Here is a 16,629-nt window from a genome sequence, read left to right on the forward strand (position 1 = left end):
ACGCATTTCGGAGATTTGTGGCGGAGAATCCGCGCACGGAGGGAAGGAAAGATTTTTTTTTAAATTCACCATAAATCTAAATATTTTGCTAGAGACTTCGAATTTGTTTCAAGATGAAGATAAATAACTGAATATTACTAGACTGTAAGATTTTTAGCTTACAATTGCGTTTTTTGCGACCATTTCGGCGGAGAAGTCAAAGTTGACCGAACGTGGTTTTTTTCTATTTATCGTGATTTATATGCAAATATTTCAAAAATGAGAAAAGCTACAACCTTCAATTATTTTTTGTTGTATTCTAAATTAAATTGCGCACATTTTCATATATATATAAAACTTTATGTAATGGCTAATTTAAAATGGTGCAAACATTACCACAATCGCACGTATGATTTTTTCGGAAGAGTTACCGCGCGGACGTAAAGAAAATGTTATTTTTTTCATAAATTCACCATAAATCGAAATATTGTGCTAGAGACTTCCAATTTGTTGAAAAATGAAGGCAAATGCTTGAATATTACTAGAATATAAGCGTTTTAGCTTACAATTGCGTTTTTCGACCATTTCGGTAGAGTCAAAGTTGACCGAAGGTTGAAATTTCGGCAATTATCGTTATTTATATGAAAATATCTCAAAACTGATAAAAGCTACAACCATGGGTTGTTTTTAGTTGTATTGTGCATGAAATTGCGCACATTTCCATATATAAAACTTTATATAACGGCTTATTTTAAAATGGTGCAAACATTACCACAATCGCATGTATGATTTTTTTCGGAAGAGTTACCGCGCGGACGTAAGGAAAAAGTTTTTTCATAAATTCACCATAAATCGAAATATTGTGCTAGAGACTTCCAATTAGTTGCAAAATTAAGGTAAATGATTGAATATTACTAAAATATAAGAGTTTTAGCTTACAATTGCGTTTTTCAACCATTTCGGTAGAGTCAAAGTTGACCAAAGGTTGAAATTTTGGCAATTATCGTTATTTATATGAAAATATCTCAAAACTGATAAGCTACAATCATGAGTATTTTATTGTTGTATTCTACATAAAAATGCGCACATTTTCATATATAATACTTCATGTAACGGCTAATTTACAATGGTACAAAAATTATGTCAAAGTGACGAAATAATTTCCGAGATGTGTCACAGATACTTTTTAGTGCGGCAAGAAAGAAATTCGCGCTTGCGCGCCTGCGTAACGATTGTAAACAAAACAACACCTTCATCCGTGAACTCCCAGCATCCCCCAAGGTGCGTGATTCAAAAGTTTTAGGCTGGTAGGCCTATAAGTATTTTTCCGCGAATTTTAAAAAAAACTTTTGTAAGTCGACGTAAAATACATCCAGTCGGCACACGGGAGACAAAAAATGTCGACGTAAAATATGTCCAGTCGGCGTAAGAGGGTTAATAGAGGTAGCTACTGCCCTAACATCATGTACCCGTGGGAAGGACTGCGGGTTGGCTTGCTTAATAAAGTATAAGATATGCTGCCTAATTCCTTTTAAGGAAATGGTGCCTCCCTTTTCCCTAACAAACAGAGGGCCTGAAGATCTTAGGGCAGTTCTATTTAGGTATGCTCTCAGAGTAGCAACTGGACATAAGGACAGGTCCTGTGGAAGTGGGAGAATTTTCCATGGGGCCCACCTATCCAGTGGGTCCTCATTCTTAGCTAGAAATTGACGATCTGGGGAAAGTAACACTTCTCCTGAAGGGAGGAACTCTATATGACCTGAATCTCTAGACAGAGCCGACAGTTCGGATACCCTGGCTCCTGAGGCCAGACTTAACAGGAATAATGTTTTCCTCAGGAGAGGTAAAAAGTCACATGAGTCATTATTAGTGTCTGAGGCTAATTTGAGGACATCATTCAAGAACCATGACACAGACTTGGGCCTCTCGGGTGGTCTGAGTCTAGCACAGGCCTTAGGGATAGAAGAAAAATAAGAATCTGTCAGATCTATTTTGAATCAAAACTGGAAGATTTTCTCAAGTGCAGACTTAGTAGTAGTAACAGTACTAGCTGCTTAACCTTTCTCAAACAGTGTCCTGAAAAAGGATATGGCCAGATTGGTTGTCATGGTTTGTATATCTGAGTTTCTCAGGAATACAGCTAGTTTTTTAACTGCTGAGACATATTGACGTAGGGTCGATTCCCGTTTATCAGATTCTAAGAATAAGATGTTCTTAGGGTTGATATTGGCATCTCTTTGTGCCGCAAACTTCATGAAGTCCATAAAGTTAGGGCTTTCTGAATTCCTGAGGAAGCGAACACTGTCCTCGTTTGTACAAGTTGTGACAGTTTGGGATTGGGGATCCATTGAGGGCGGAGTCCCAATTCCAGTAGAAGTGGGAACCAATTGCTCTTGGGCCAATTGGGGCTATTAGAGCAATGTGGCCTTTGAACATCCTCTTCCACTGATTCCAGTCTATAGCCATGGCGTTCGTGGCATAGGCCAGAGGGTCCAGGTTGGAAGAGATCTACCTGAAGCCCTGGGACTAGTTGGCAGACCTAACTGAATGACTGCTTGTCCAGGGACCACTCTGACTCCAGCGGGACTGAACGTGATAGCACGTCCGCTACTACGTTCCTTACGCCTGCAGATGAGTGGCGGACAGGTGCCATTTGTTCTTGGCTGCTAGTGAAAATATGGCTATCATGACATGGTTCACGTGGCTCGACTTGGAGCCTCCCCTGCTGATGCAGTGTACTACTACTGCACTGTCCAGCACCAGTTTGATATGAGATTTCTTGGCTGGATGAAACTTTTTCTGGGTGAGGAACACTGCCATAGCTTCCAGTACATTGATATGAAGTTGGCGGAATGGTAGGGACCAGGTTCCCTATACCTTTTTGTACTGTGAGTACCCTCCCCAGCCGCTTAGTGATGCATCTGTGTGGATCACTAGGGCCGGCGGAGGGAACTGGAGCGGAATTGTCTTTGACAAATTCTTGATCTCCGTCCATGGGCGGAGTCTCTTTCGTAAGATCGCCGGGATAGGGGCTAATTTGTCCCGGGATCTGTTGTTTGCTCTTGAGCGCCAAACGCGGTTTATGTCCTTCAGTTTCGCTTTTAGAAGAACGTCCATTACTGATGCAAACTGGACAGAGCCTAAGATCCTTTCTTGGTTCCTCCGGGACGTCTGCTTGTACTTGAGAAATTGCCTGGTTGCTTTGGCTATTTCTCTCCTCTTCAACGGCGTTAGCCGGGACTTGGTTTTGTTTATCTGGAAGCCCAGATGTTCCAGAAACTGGATTACTTTGACCGCTGCTTTGTGGCATGCTTCGATGCTTGTGGCCCATACGAGCCAATCGTCCAGATAAGCTACTAGCATTATTCCTTGCGACCTCAGCTCTTGAACGACTGTCTCCGTCAGTTTTGTAAATATCCTGGGGGCTACGTTGAGCCCGAATGGCATTACTTTGAAAGAGAATGCCTGGTTTCCTAGTCTGAAGCCTAGAAATGGGCGGAAGCACCTTGCTACTGGAACATGAGAGTATGCATCTGTAAGATCTATAGAGGTGGTGACGGCCCCACGGGGAAGTAAGGTCCGCACCTGAGAAACGGTCAGCATTTGGAACTTGTTGCAACGAATGAATAAGTTCAGACGGGACAAGTCTAGAATTATTCTTCGTTTGTTTGAGCCTTTCTTTGGCACGCTGAACAAGCGACCTTGAAATTTTAAATGCTTGACTCTTGACACTACTCCTTTTTGAAGGAGTTCTTGAGAGTATTCTATCAATTCCGCTGTTATTTGCTGATGAAAGGTTTTGGATGGAGGGGGACCTTTGAGCCAACTCCACCCTAAACCTTTGGACACAATGCTTTGGGCCCATTTGCTGAACCTCCAACGGTGACAAAAGAGGAACAGTCTCCCTCCTACCTGAGGATTCTCACTGGTTCGAGGAGGGGCGTGCACCACGTCCTCCTTGGGAACCCTTACCTCGGTTGGAGGCTCTTCTGCCACCCCATTGGCGGAAGGCGCCTCTAGCCCTGCTACCCCTGCCAAACCTGTTGTAAGGCTGAAAGGACTGGCTTTCGAAAACTGGGTTGTAAGCAGGGGAGACAGTGTAGGAGGTCGAAGCCTGTGCCTGTTGCGGCGATTGTGTCAGCAGCACAAACTGCTGTTGTGGCTGTGACTTGTAAGTGGAAGGTTGCAGTACCTGTGATACCGGAACCGCCTGTACTAGAGGCTGCTGTTGAGGAGCCTGGAAAGGCTGGAATTTCCTAGGCTTCTTTGATTTTGGGTTTGATCCAGCTGACTCCGATTTGCGTTTACCGACCAAACCCCAGCAAACCCTTAGGCTCTGGTTGAATCTAACTGCCTCGCAGTGAACTTCGTTCGCTCATGGCGGATAGTGGCCTCCGCCAGTACATGTTTCCGACAATTTCGCCTAGCTATGACGAAATCATACAGGTCACATTGCATCGAGTACAAAAGTGACTTTGCAATGATCTTGAATAGCGGCTCTTCTCCGTAGATTAGAGCCGATACTTCCGTCATTACTAGGGAATTGAGGGACCTGCACAGCCTCATCCTGGCGTCGTACTCAGTCTGGATGAGGTTGTCTGACAGCCTGGGCAATCTCTCGCTGAACTGAGTGATGGCGCAGTCCGGTTTCAGTTTACCCACTGAAAAGGTGGCCAGAAGATCTACCCAGTGATCGTCGGTTCCGGGGAGCAGGAGGGAGGTTGGTTCTGTTTCCCGGAGCTGTGGCATAGGTTCATCCTTCATTGCGGCTTGCAGGGTCAATTCCGCTACCTTCGATGTGAACGGGATGGGAGTCTCCTCGTCCACAGTGAAGATCGTGAAGGGGCTTTTGAAAGCAGTAACCTTGGTGTTGGTACATTGCCACTCCTCCAAGTTACGTAGCCATTCCTGTTGCACGTGATCCTGGGAGAGAATTACGGTTTCTTTCGGGACCTTGTCTTCCCTTCTCATAGCTGCTTCTGTAAGGCAGACATAGCCAATGAAAGGGGGCTGTAATCCTTGCAGATGAAACTCGAAGTCCTCAATCCTTCGAGTTCCGCAGCACTCGATCGTTAGCATGCCGTCTACGTAAGGAGCGTAGGAAGCAACCCTCCAAGGGTTGTTTGCTGTAAAGGTAGGAAGGGTAGACAAATCCAGCATGAGTAAGCTTTGAGCTGCCAGGCCGGACTGTGGAAGTCCTGTCGCCGCGTTCTTGTGGAGCCCTGCGATGAGGTTCTCCTGGGTAACCAGCCTATCTGAGATAGCTCGGATACACTGCCCTGACTCCTCTAGAGAAGATGAAAGCTGGACAAACACCTCCTGGAACTTGGTTTGTACCAAGTTCCCGACCAAACTACCCATCTGCTGCATAATATTGGCGGAAATATTAGCAGAGAAGGTGTCTGGGTCAAAAGGGGAAGGTTCTACCTTCTCCTTAGGAGTCCTGGGTCTGGCTCCCTTGGAGGTTGAAGGCTCAGGGTCGGAGGGGAAGGGCTGAGCCCTGTCCTTAGAAGACTTGGACTTCGACCCTTTAGAGAAAGATGACAGTTTAGCCTTGTCCGCTCCGGGATGGTGAGCCGAAGACTTACAGGCAAGGCTAGAATCTGACTTATTCGACAGAGACTTCTGAAGCGATTTAAAGTCACGCTTACCTTTGACTGTAGGGATCGCCAGGGCAGACTTCGGTCTGACCAACTGAATCCCCCCGGTGAATCCCTGGAAAGAAGTAGAAGTAGTAGGAGAAGAAGCTCTAGATGGGATCAAGGAAAGCCCTTGAGCCCCTACAGTGCCTGCCTCACTTACATCCTTACCTGCACCTTCCACTGTCATGGGCTCGAGGTCCAGGTCTAGGGCAGCTACTTCTTTGGTGACCTCCTGCGCCGTCGCCTCCTCTGAAGGCTGAGCCACTTCTTCCTGGATGGAAGCAATCAAGGGAGCCGCCACCTCCAGGTCTACGTAGGAGGTACTCTTCCCGCCGGGGAAGATGAGGGTGGCCATCTCCTTGGATAGTATGTAGGGTTGGCCCTTGGTCACGTTGCGGCCAAACCCACAAACCCAGGCCTTCAGGGTGGAAAGGGAGGTCTCCTGGATCGCTTGGGCGCCCTGAAAGAGAGGGTTAGTATTAATACTTAAGGCTATTTTAAATTAAATTATAACATAAGTTAATTGACATATCAAGGATTATATTGGTCACTGGTACTCATTGTATTAATGTGTAGCATTTGAAACATCACCCGCCTCAGAGGAGACTTGGTCAACGACTCGTAGCAAATCAGGCAATTCTCATGGCGCCAAACCAGAGACTCGTTGAACTGGATCGCACAGGTGGCGTGGGTCAGGCAGACCTCGTGCCCACAGTGGTCTCGAAGCACAGAGTTACAGCCCGACTCCATACAATGGGTGACCTGTAAGTGAAATGACACATGAGTATCATCACTAACAACCTGGACTAAGTCCGTGATGTGATATATCATAACACTGGAGTGCTCCACAGTTAAAAGATAACAAGGGTTAGTCTCTACCTGCTCTTTGACCGTGTAATGTGGTGAGTCGTCTGACAGGATTGGTAGAACAGCTTGAATCAGTGTGTCTCCAGCGCTGCCGGAGTACACAGAGAAGTCACTGAATCAGGGAGACCACCTAATCCATACACCGGAGCGAGGAGTAGTCCGAACAACGGGTGAGGAGCAGGAGGGGACCAAATAATACGGCGGGGTTTGATAACTCCGTCGTCAAGACATGAAACTAGAATAAGTTGGTGGAAATCCCCGGAGGGGTAGCGGGGTCTCCGCCAAGCTTAAACTAAAGATAATGGATGTTAAATGTGAATGTAAAACATGCATGCAAAAGTGTATCCTTGTAAGGAGGCCGGGGCCTCCTTAGTGTCACCGAACCATAGTGGACCTGGCTGCGCCGGGGTCCTGATCCGCCAGAGCGGGAGGGATGGTGACTAGTGGTAGGAGAACGCAGCCCGAGAACCGAGGAGAGCCGAGTGCACCCGAGCCTGGTGGCCAACCGAGGCTGGGCCAAGCGGGGTCCCCCCTCTACTCTACTGGGGAGAGTGACATGGAGCCGACCCGCTCGTCGAGCGTCCTCCAGCTACCGCCTGTGTTCCCCCGCGCGGGAGGGAGGGAAGGGAGGGTGCTCGGATCGGCTGCCTGAGACAGCGTGAGCGAGCGTATCTCCCCCAGGGAGGGGGAAGAGGGCTGGGAGGACGGACGTGGGGCGGCTCATACGTGGTCGCCTGGAACCTCTCTCGACCATGTAGTTAACCACGCGGTGAGAAAGGCCACGCGATCAGAGGAGGCCTAGGCCAGCTAAAGTCGTCTCGATAAGCATGATAAATACAAAATAACATCCTAACAAAACACGGGGGGAAAGGAAGAAAATTTTATGGTAGAGAGAAAGACATGTCCTGGAGAAGCTGGGTCTAGCCAACCGAGAAGGAAGGACGAGCCTGGCGACTCCGAGCAGCTAGCCTATGCCGTGACGAAAAGACGCGGGGCGGCGGCCAGGGTGGCTCGAGGACAAGAGAGAAGGACCATAGTCCTTAGAAAGGGAGCCTAACTAAGAGTACCCTGACAACTAAAATAAACATGCATGCATGAAATCTAAGCTGAAAGGAAACAACATAGGCTACGAGACTAGCATGAGCTCAGATAACATCCCCCGTGTAGATATAACAGAACGTGAACAAAACGTCAATAAATGCATCATCGTAAATATAGGAATGTATTGCTAAGCAAGAGTAGAGTCCAAACGGTATAGGGGACCGAATGGGGCACGAAACAAGGTAACACGCGGGAGCGAGCAGCACATGGCGGCGCGGGGACGATGTCCATAAAATACCTAAATAAAATGGTTAAACGTGCCCAGGGCAGTCCCTAAATGGTGTTAAACATTAATAGCAGTACTTAACTTGGATGCAGAAGCAGCTTGACGTTCCATGTTGAAAACAGGAAAATTCCAGAACAAACACAACACAGAGCAGAAAAAACACGTGCGGTGTGGATTGTGCTATCGAAAGGAATGACGTCAGAGGCACTAGCCGTAACGGTAGCGAGGAGTGGGCCTTAGGTCGGCTCCTCTATAGTTGAGGGATTTTGAAGAAGGATGAATCTAAACGGCAAAGACCTCTGGTAGTGGTTTCACTCGCCCAAGAAACCATACCGACACCTTAAAATAAGGTGAGCGAGCCAGAATATTCTGGCATTTCCATATTAGCTTTTTTCTCTGGTATTATAGCAATATTTTACCTTAAAAATGTGTGCTAAAGGGACATTTCACGTAGCGACACAGGCTGAGCCCAGAAATATATATATATATATATATATATATATATATATATATATATATATATATATATATATATATATATATTATACATATATATATATATTATACATATATATATATATATATATATATATATATATATATATATATATATATATATATATATATTATATATATATATATATATATATAATATATAGATATATATATATATATATTATATATATATATATATATATATATATATATATATATATATATATATATATATATATATCTATATATATATATATATATATATATATATATATATATATATAAGACTGGTAAAATGTTCTGTTACAACAGAATTCCATATAATAAAAGGAGCCTAATTCTGATGTATCATAAGCAAATTTTTGTAGTTTGTGATAACAGCTTGTTTTCAACATTTTATTATTAGTAAAACAATTTACTGTAAAAAGTAGGTTTGTTTTTCAATGTTTTATTATTAGCAACAACGCTTGTGCCTACCCAGTATGCTTGCCATAAGCTAGGCGTAGCCTAGCCTACAGCGCTCGGTTTCCCATCCATAATACAGCTGCATTGGACGCAGGGCAGTTTTTTATGTTTAAAAATTTTTTAAAGTTTACCTAATATACCAGCCAATATGGTATCTGTATACATATTACAAAACAAATTTTAATTAAAAGCCATTGAATGTATAAATGAGCATTTTTCTAGCCTTAAATTTTCATGACAGAGCAAGTGGCAAAAGCTGTCTATAGATAGATTCAAGAACAAACTTATTTTGTTTCTGTCATTTGATGAAAAGTTATGGTCAGCAAATGGAAAAATAGCTTTCACTGTGAATGCAAAGAGCTATAAAATATTCTGCTAGGTTGCATGCCTGTCCTCAAACCTTTCCAGATTATAGGATTAATATAACCATACAAGTAAGCACCAAAAATATTTCATACTTTCTTTTTTTATTCAGAAGACATTACTATGCAGTGAGGATTAAACCTAATGATATAAGTGAACTTAAAAAAAATTTCATGCTTTCTTTCTTTATTTGAAGACATTACTGTATATTGCAAAATTTATGCCAATCTCTTACCTGTAATTTTTGGATGTTAGACTCAGAATCTGGAATCAAATTTGCTGTTCTCTGTTTGGTTTTAAACTCACTCTCTTTCTCCTCATTCAATTTATCCTGCATTTCAATTTCATTTTGCAGCTGTGAAAGAAAGCAAAGTATCAAAATTTACAAAAATTTTATAAATCATTGGTCTCTTATTAATAGCTTTCACAGACTTCATATAGAGTATTTCCGATTATCTATTGTAACAGTACAGGACCTATAACCATAGTATCACAGTTAACTGTAAAACACTAGAATGCCTCCCCTTTAGTAAATGTTTTTCCTAAAAGTTCCTTTATACACTAGCAGTTCCCACTGAACTAGGTATCTTTCCATTCCATCCTTCATCTACTTTTGTCAATACTAGAACTGCTTGTAACTTCCTATTCAAAACCTGACATCTTAATGTTTCACACCCACAGTATGTGTATCTGGCCTATGGAGTGAAATTTTGTAATGAATCAGCTGTTTAGTGCTGGTTTTCACAAGTATTCAACTTGTGAGTTTTAACAATAAATAAGACTATATAAAATACATTTCACCATATCGATCTTGGAGAGGGTTGTTCTTTAATTGCCACTACATATGTCATTATCAGTTTGCAGTTGTACGTTTCATCACTACAACACACTGTAGGATTTTTCATACCACTATATTCAAGTTAAAATTACCTAATGTTAAATTCTTATTTTCAAGAAGAAATAATCATATAAAGCAAATTATTAGTAATTTTTTCCATCAGCTGTCAAATTATCACGATCATGGTAATGTTCAAATATGTATATTTTTGCATTTTACCAAATGTTTTTGTTGAAAATAATGTGTTAGCAAACATACGGTATTAATTGTCCCATTATTTTATTATTGATGATGTTGATTACCTCTCATAAATTTAACAGTACGTATATTAATATAAATAATAAGTTAAAATGAATATATAACTGTAATGAAAAAACATGGACACAAATTAGAAAAACACTTTTGCTGCAGTAGTGACATTTGATTATGCTCCTGACCCCACAGTTCCAAAATCCAAAAACCTGTATAAATTCCTCAAATACTTACATTCTTATATGTAATCCAAATATTGGAATAAAAAGATTAATTCACTGAATGACCTGGGATTATAAAATTTTGCATACCTTTATTAATGATGTCTCTGCTGAATCTGTAACCTTAATGCACTCTTCTACCTTTTGGGCAAGATCAGCAACTTCATTCTGACACTGTTTCAAGTGTTCTTCTCGTTTCAGAGTTAACTGCTCTTCAGTGCTCATGCCAATATCTGCAGAGGAATTCTGAGACACTATATCCTTACCAGGTTCCTAAAAAATAAAGAATATATTATCATGATACTACATCTCTGATAGTTACCTATACAATATCCATAAGTTATTGAAATTCCCATGTTTACTCTAAACTCACCATAAACAGAAATCCTTCAGATTTCTGAGAGAAACTCCTAGATGTGTATAATTATGCAATGTTTCCCCTTCTCTCTTGAATTAGAAATGATGGAATTAAAACACTTTGGCTACAGTTTTGGTACAACATCTACTACAGCCACCATATTAAGTAATACAGTCCTTTAACAAAGCAAATGAATAACATTCCCATAATCTTATAGGGCCTCCCTTAAAAGATTCTTTCACTAATGAGATGAAAGCTGGAGTATGGTAAAATTAAAAGGTAAAATAACTGAGCAAAAGAAATCATGGAAATAAATGAAAAGTATACAGCAGATTGATTGATTGATTAAAAAGGGGGATTATCCAGCCCAATGAGTCGATCTTGACTCTTACAGGGCTGGCCTGAAAGATTCAGGGAGAGAAAAAAAAATTCTTTTTATAATAAATTAGTTCAAATAATATATATATATATATATATATATATATATATATATATATATATATATATATATATATATATATATATTTCTGGGCTCAGTTCGTGTCGCTGCGCGAAATATCCCTTTAATCCATTATTTCTAAGGTAAATGAACTAACAAATACCAGAGAATAAATAAAATAAAGAAAAGGTCAGTATAACTGACTCGCTCACCCTCCAAGAGGGCGTCGGTATGAACACTAGGGCGAGTGAGACCACTACCACGAACCTCTTACCAATAGAAATCTCCTACGACAAAACCCCCACAAGAGGGGAGCCGACCCACAGAATGGGCAGCAACTACTACTACTCCACCCCACGCTACCGACTGCTGCGCCTCTGGTGGCCATCCTTTCTGTTAGCACGCGCCTTATCAGACGTACTTTTTTGTCTGTGTTTTTCGTGCCCCTTTGTGAGGATTTTGTCTAGTTATGGAGCGTTCAGCCATCGCATCAGCTAAGTTAAGTATTCCATAAGGTTCCTACTTAGTTTTTTCCAGCTTTGAGTCAGTATTTGCCGTTTTTTAGGTATAAATACTGGCTCGCGGCCGGAAGCATGGCGGCATTGTTCTGCCTCGTGGCGGGTTCGTTCTTGGTCTTCCATACCTAGAACCTTCCCTTTTACTTTACGCTCTATTACTAGTTATCTACATTATGTTAGGGGTCCAGCCTACTTGGTTTATGTCATGATTGCATGTCTTCTTTTACCTTGCGTAGGCATTTAGTTTCTATCCAGACCCTAGCCACAGCTCTTAGTATCGGCCCCGGCTAGCTTTGAGTGGTAGACTTTCTCTCGGGTTAGTCATACACTCCTGGATTTTTTCTCCTACGGTTTTATTTTCCTACTTTCATTTTAATTTAATTTTTAGTGATTTTGTGTATTTTAGGTTAGCCTACGGCGTCTGGCACGTTAGCGTAGCCTAGGTTCAGTATATCATGGTCCCCATCAGTTTTATTGCTTCCTCTCATCAGTTTTGTTGCATCTACGATAGCATCTCGCTGATTAGTTTGGTTGCATTAACCTAGGCTATGTATTTTGTGTGTTTTATCGAGTTACCGCTTCGTGGTCACCATGTGATCGCGATGCAGCCAGGCGCCCGTCCAGTCACCCTGCCCTCCTCCCGCTCTCCCATAGAGCCGGGGGGAGGGAGGTCCGTCCTCGCTCGCTCCACCCGGGCCTGTCTCCCTCTCTCCCTACGCAGAGGGAGTAGGGGAGGCTGGACAGACACAGGACTGGACTTGACCGTTCTCTCTGCTTCACGGTGCTTTGTTGTGACTGGGTAGGGGGATTGGCCTTCCCCCTCCTTTGTTACTCCGTTGCCCCGATGTTTGCTCGAGTCTGTTTCGCCCTCTCGCTCCTTCCCGGATTGTCGGTGCTTTTTTATCTTACCGGAGCTCCGTCAATCACGAGGAAGGGAGCTGGTTCCCCGCTTGCGGGCGGATCTCAGGCGTACAGTTGGTCTTTTAACTAACCATCCCGTCTCGTCGGTATACCGGGAGACGAACACCTCCGCGACCCGGAACCATTCCGGAATTTAGTGCTATTTATGCTTAAGTGTATTTTAAGTTTATTTTAAGCTATCATAAGTTTAATTTAAGCTAGCTTAAGCCGGGTTCCTCCCTTACCTCCGTTGTCACACCGGATCACTCCGGGGTTATAGCCTATTCAGGCGGTAAGGGAGGGGTAATGCCCAAAATTTTTTCGCTCTCCAGCATGCATCGGAGTTCTATTAGCCTGTAAGTGATGTCTTTTATGGTACTCATGTATCTTTTCACTTACAGACCACCAACTGTGAGCATCCGGGATGCAACGCCATGCTCCAGGACCCCTGTGGACATGAACTCTGCAGGTCCCACGCTCCGTGCGCGACTCCGCATGGGAATCTGCAGGTCTGGTTCCACGAAACCTGCACTATCTGTTACGATCTCGTGAGTCAGTTCTTCAAGGACGGGGTAAGTATTTTCCAACCTTCCGTAACAGATGAATTCCAATGACTGTTTTAGATCTTAAGTTTAATTTTAATCTTTTATTTTAAGCTTAAGCTCTCTTTAAGTTGGGTATTACATCCCCGATAACTTTTAGGTTAAGCCTAGTCTTAGTTTAAGGTTTAATTTTAAGTTTAAACTTGAAACTAATGAACGCCCTCTCTTCCAGGCTGCTGCCGTTAGAGAGACCGCTCTGGCAACCCTGAGGGCTTGGGTCGGCGGATTCGGGAAGAACGCCGCCAAGGGACAGCCCTACATCCTGGAGAAGAGGATGGCTGTCCTGCTGTTCCCCAGCAGCAAGTCGACTGGTTACGTCGACCCGGCAGAAGCAGCCCCGACTATGGCGGCGATCTAACAGCAGATCGCCACTTCGATAAAGGAACCAGGCCACGATATCTCATCGGAAGTCGAGACACTGGATTTAATGTAGAACCGATGGTAGGTGTTGACGACCTGTTGGTCGAGGTAGGTACGTTGGACGCCCAAGGGCTTCCCTTGGGCGCCACTGGATCTTCTTCTCCTGCTAATTCTCCAGCTTCCTTCCAAGGCTCTACAGGAGCTGAGCTCCTTTATGCTTCACCCGATGCTTCGGTGAAACCTAAGATTAAGGGCCAGAGGGTACAGAAAACCCTCAAAAAGACGTCGTCGTCGTCCAAAAAGACTTCGTCGGCGTCAACATCTCGTAAGTCTCCGGCTGCAAACCCCGGAGCAGAGAAGTCTAGAGCTTCTGCTTCAAGCTCGAAGTCCTCTAAGAGCAGGTCTTCCAAGGAGAGGCCCTGTACTCCGGCTGAGCCGGCAGTCTCTCCTCTCCCCTTGGTACCTGTTCCAAGTTATCCCTCTACCTCCGCAGCAGCTCCGGCTTTGGATCCCAATGCTGGATTGTTGCAACACATGGGAGACTTGGTCGGCTCTCTGAGGACAGCATGGAGCAGATGTTCTCCCGGTTGTCCGATAGGATTACGTCCCAGGACAATATAATCGCCGGACTTAATCAGGCCCCTCTAGCTACTCCTCCAGCTTTCGGTGCTGGACTGCTTCAGCTTCCACCTCATGACTCTCTGCCTCCGTTCTCTATGAACAACCCCTGGAGAGTGGCGTCATACGCCCCTTTCCAAGACGGCCTTATTTCTATTCCGGAATGTGGTACTCGAAGGATTGAGGACTTCGAGTTCTACCCGGAGGGCCTCCAACCGCCGTTCATTGGCTACGCCAGACTTACTGACGCAGCCATGACTAGAGAAGATAAAGTACCGAAGGAGACAGTCCTCTACTCACGTGACCAGGCTCAAAGAGAATGGCTCAGGTGTTTAGAGGAGATGGATTGTTCTAACACGAGAATACAAGCCTTTAAGAGTCCCTTCATTTTTACGATGGAGGAGGGAACTCCTCTTCCCTTCCTTACCAAAATAGCAACGGTCACCATTCCAGCTGCCCAGAAGGGTGAATCGTTACCTCAATTAAGGGAAGCAGACCCCACATCTCCTTTGCTCCCTTCAATTGGAGAATTGTGGGAAGATTTGCCTAACACCTTTTCTGCTGGCAAGCTCAAACCAGACTGTGCCATGGATCAGTTCGGAGAGAAGCTGCCTAGGCTCCCTGACAGCCTCATTCAAGCTGAATTTGAGGCCAAGTCTAGGCTTGCCAGGTCCATGAATACCATGGCAATGACGGAAGTAGCGGCTATTTCTTATGCTTCAGAGCCGCTCTTCAAGCTTCTGACTAAGTCCCAGACGCATACCGTCCAGTCTGATATGTTTGAGTTTGCTACAGCTAGGATTAACTGCCGGAAGCATGTCCTCCAGGAAGCAACTATTCGTCATGAGCCGAATAAGTTGCTTTCCTCCAACATCTGGGGGGCAGACCTCTTTCCTGAGTCGATGGTCAAGGAGGTCCAAGCTGAAGCAACAAGGCTCAACCAGAGCCTTAAAGATCGTTGGGGTCTCACGGCTAAGAGACGCCAAGACCAAGCTGCAAAAGGTAAGTCTCAGAAGAAACTTAAACGTTACCAGCCTAACCAAAAGAAGCAGCAACGTTTTACCCAGGCTGTTTCGGCTGTACCTATGGTACAATCAGCCCAACCCTCTACTTCTAAGGCTCAGTCACAACCTATTTATGTGATTTCCCCCCAGCCTCAGCCTTCCACCTCCTACGCTGTCTCCCCAGCCTTTAACCAAGTGTTCGAGGGCCAGGCCTTTCAGCACTATGACTGGTTTGGCAGGGGAGGAAGAGCTAGGGTAGGGGAGGCAGAGGTAAGGGATCCTTTCGTCAGAGAGGATCAGGAAGGTCTCTCAACAGGGGAAAACACTTCCGTGGAGGCCGCGGAGGTCACTCAACCCAGCAACAGTGAGAGCTCGAAGGTAGGAGGGAGGCTGTTTCTCTTCCGGCATCGGTGGGGATTCAGCAATTGGGCACAGAGCATTGTGTCAAAAGGCCTGGGTTGGAGTTGGATTGTGGGTTGGAGTTGGATTGCGGATCCTCCTCCATCCAGACCATTCCTTCAACTTCCATCAAAAGAAATGACGGAGTATGCGGAGGACCTCCTTCAGAAAGGAGCAATAGCGAGAGTCAACAGATTAAAGTTTCAAGGTCGCTTATTCAGCGTGCCAAAGAGAGGCTCACAAAAAAGAAGGGTAATCTTAGACTTGTCCCGCTTAAACTTGGCCATTCGCTGCGACAAGTTCAAAATGCTGACTATCTCGCAGGTGCGGACCTTACTTCCCCCGTGGGGCGTCACCACCTCTATCGATCTTACAGACGCATACTATCATATCCCTATGCAAGACACTTTCGCCCTTATCTGGGCTTCAAGATAGGAGATCAAGCATTCTCCTTCAAGGTAGTTCCCTTCGGTCTAACAAATGTGGCACCCAGGTGTTCACGAAGTTGGCGGAAGTAGTCGTCCAACAACTGAGGTCTCAAGGGATAATGGTAGTAGTGTATCTCGGACGATTGGTTGATTTGGGCTCCAACAGTCGAGGAATGTCACAAAGCCACACTGAAAGTAATCCAGTTCCTAGAGTATCTGGGGTTCAAGATAAACAGAACAAAGTCAAGACTCACTCCGGAGTCCAACTTTCAGTGGGGCTGGGCATTCAATGGAATCTATCCTCCCATACTCTGTCAATTCCATCAGCCAAGAGAAAGGAAATAGCGAAGTCAGTAAAGCAATTTCTAAAGCACAAATATGCTTCAAGGAGAAGCCAGGAAAGAATCCTGGGTTCCCTCCAATTTGCCTCAGTGACAAAACATCTTGATGAAAGCCAAACTGAAAGACCTAACCAGAATCTGGCGCTCACGAGCAAATGTCAGATCCAGGGACAAGTTGTCATCAATCCCACAGATTCTACGGAATCGTCTGCG

At 44.3% G+C, this 16,629-nt stretch overlaps 1 protein-coding gene across 4 annotated transcripts in view; it reads right to left on the reverse strand.

The window, feature by feature from the left end:
* Positions 1-16,629, reverse strand: part of LOC135216346 (coiled-coil domain-containing protein 22-like) — a 394,256-nt gene that overhangs the window by 221,682 nt on the left and 155,945 nt on the right. For all 4 annotated transcript variants that reach the window (XM_064251575.1, XM_064251573.1, XM_064251574.1 and 1 more), the window contains exons 5-6: positions 10,540-10,722; positions 9,374-9,493 (exon numbers count right to left, since the gene is read on the reverse strand). In XM_064251575.1, coding sequence (XP_064107645.1) covers positions 9,374-9,493; positions 10,540-10,722 — 303 coding nt within the window. The remainder of the gene's footprint in view (positions 1-9,373; positions 9,494-10,539; positions 10,723-16,629) is intronic.

Source organism: Macrobrachium nipponense, chromosome 6 (genome assembly GCF_015104395.2).
Source record: "Macrobrachium nipponense isolate FS-2020 chromosome 6, ASM1510439v2, whole genome shotgun sequence".
Lineage (NCBI taxonomy): Eukaryota > Metazoa > Arthropoda > Malacostraca > Decapoda > Palaemonidae > Macrobrachium > Macrobrachium nipponense.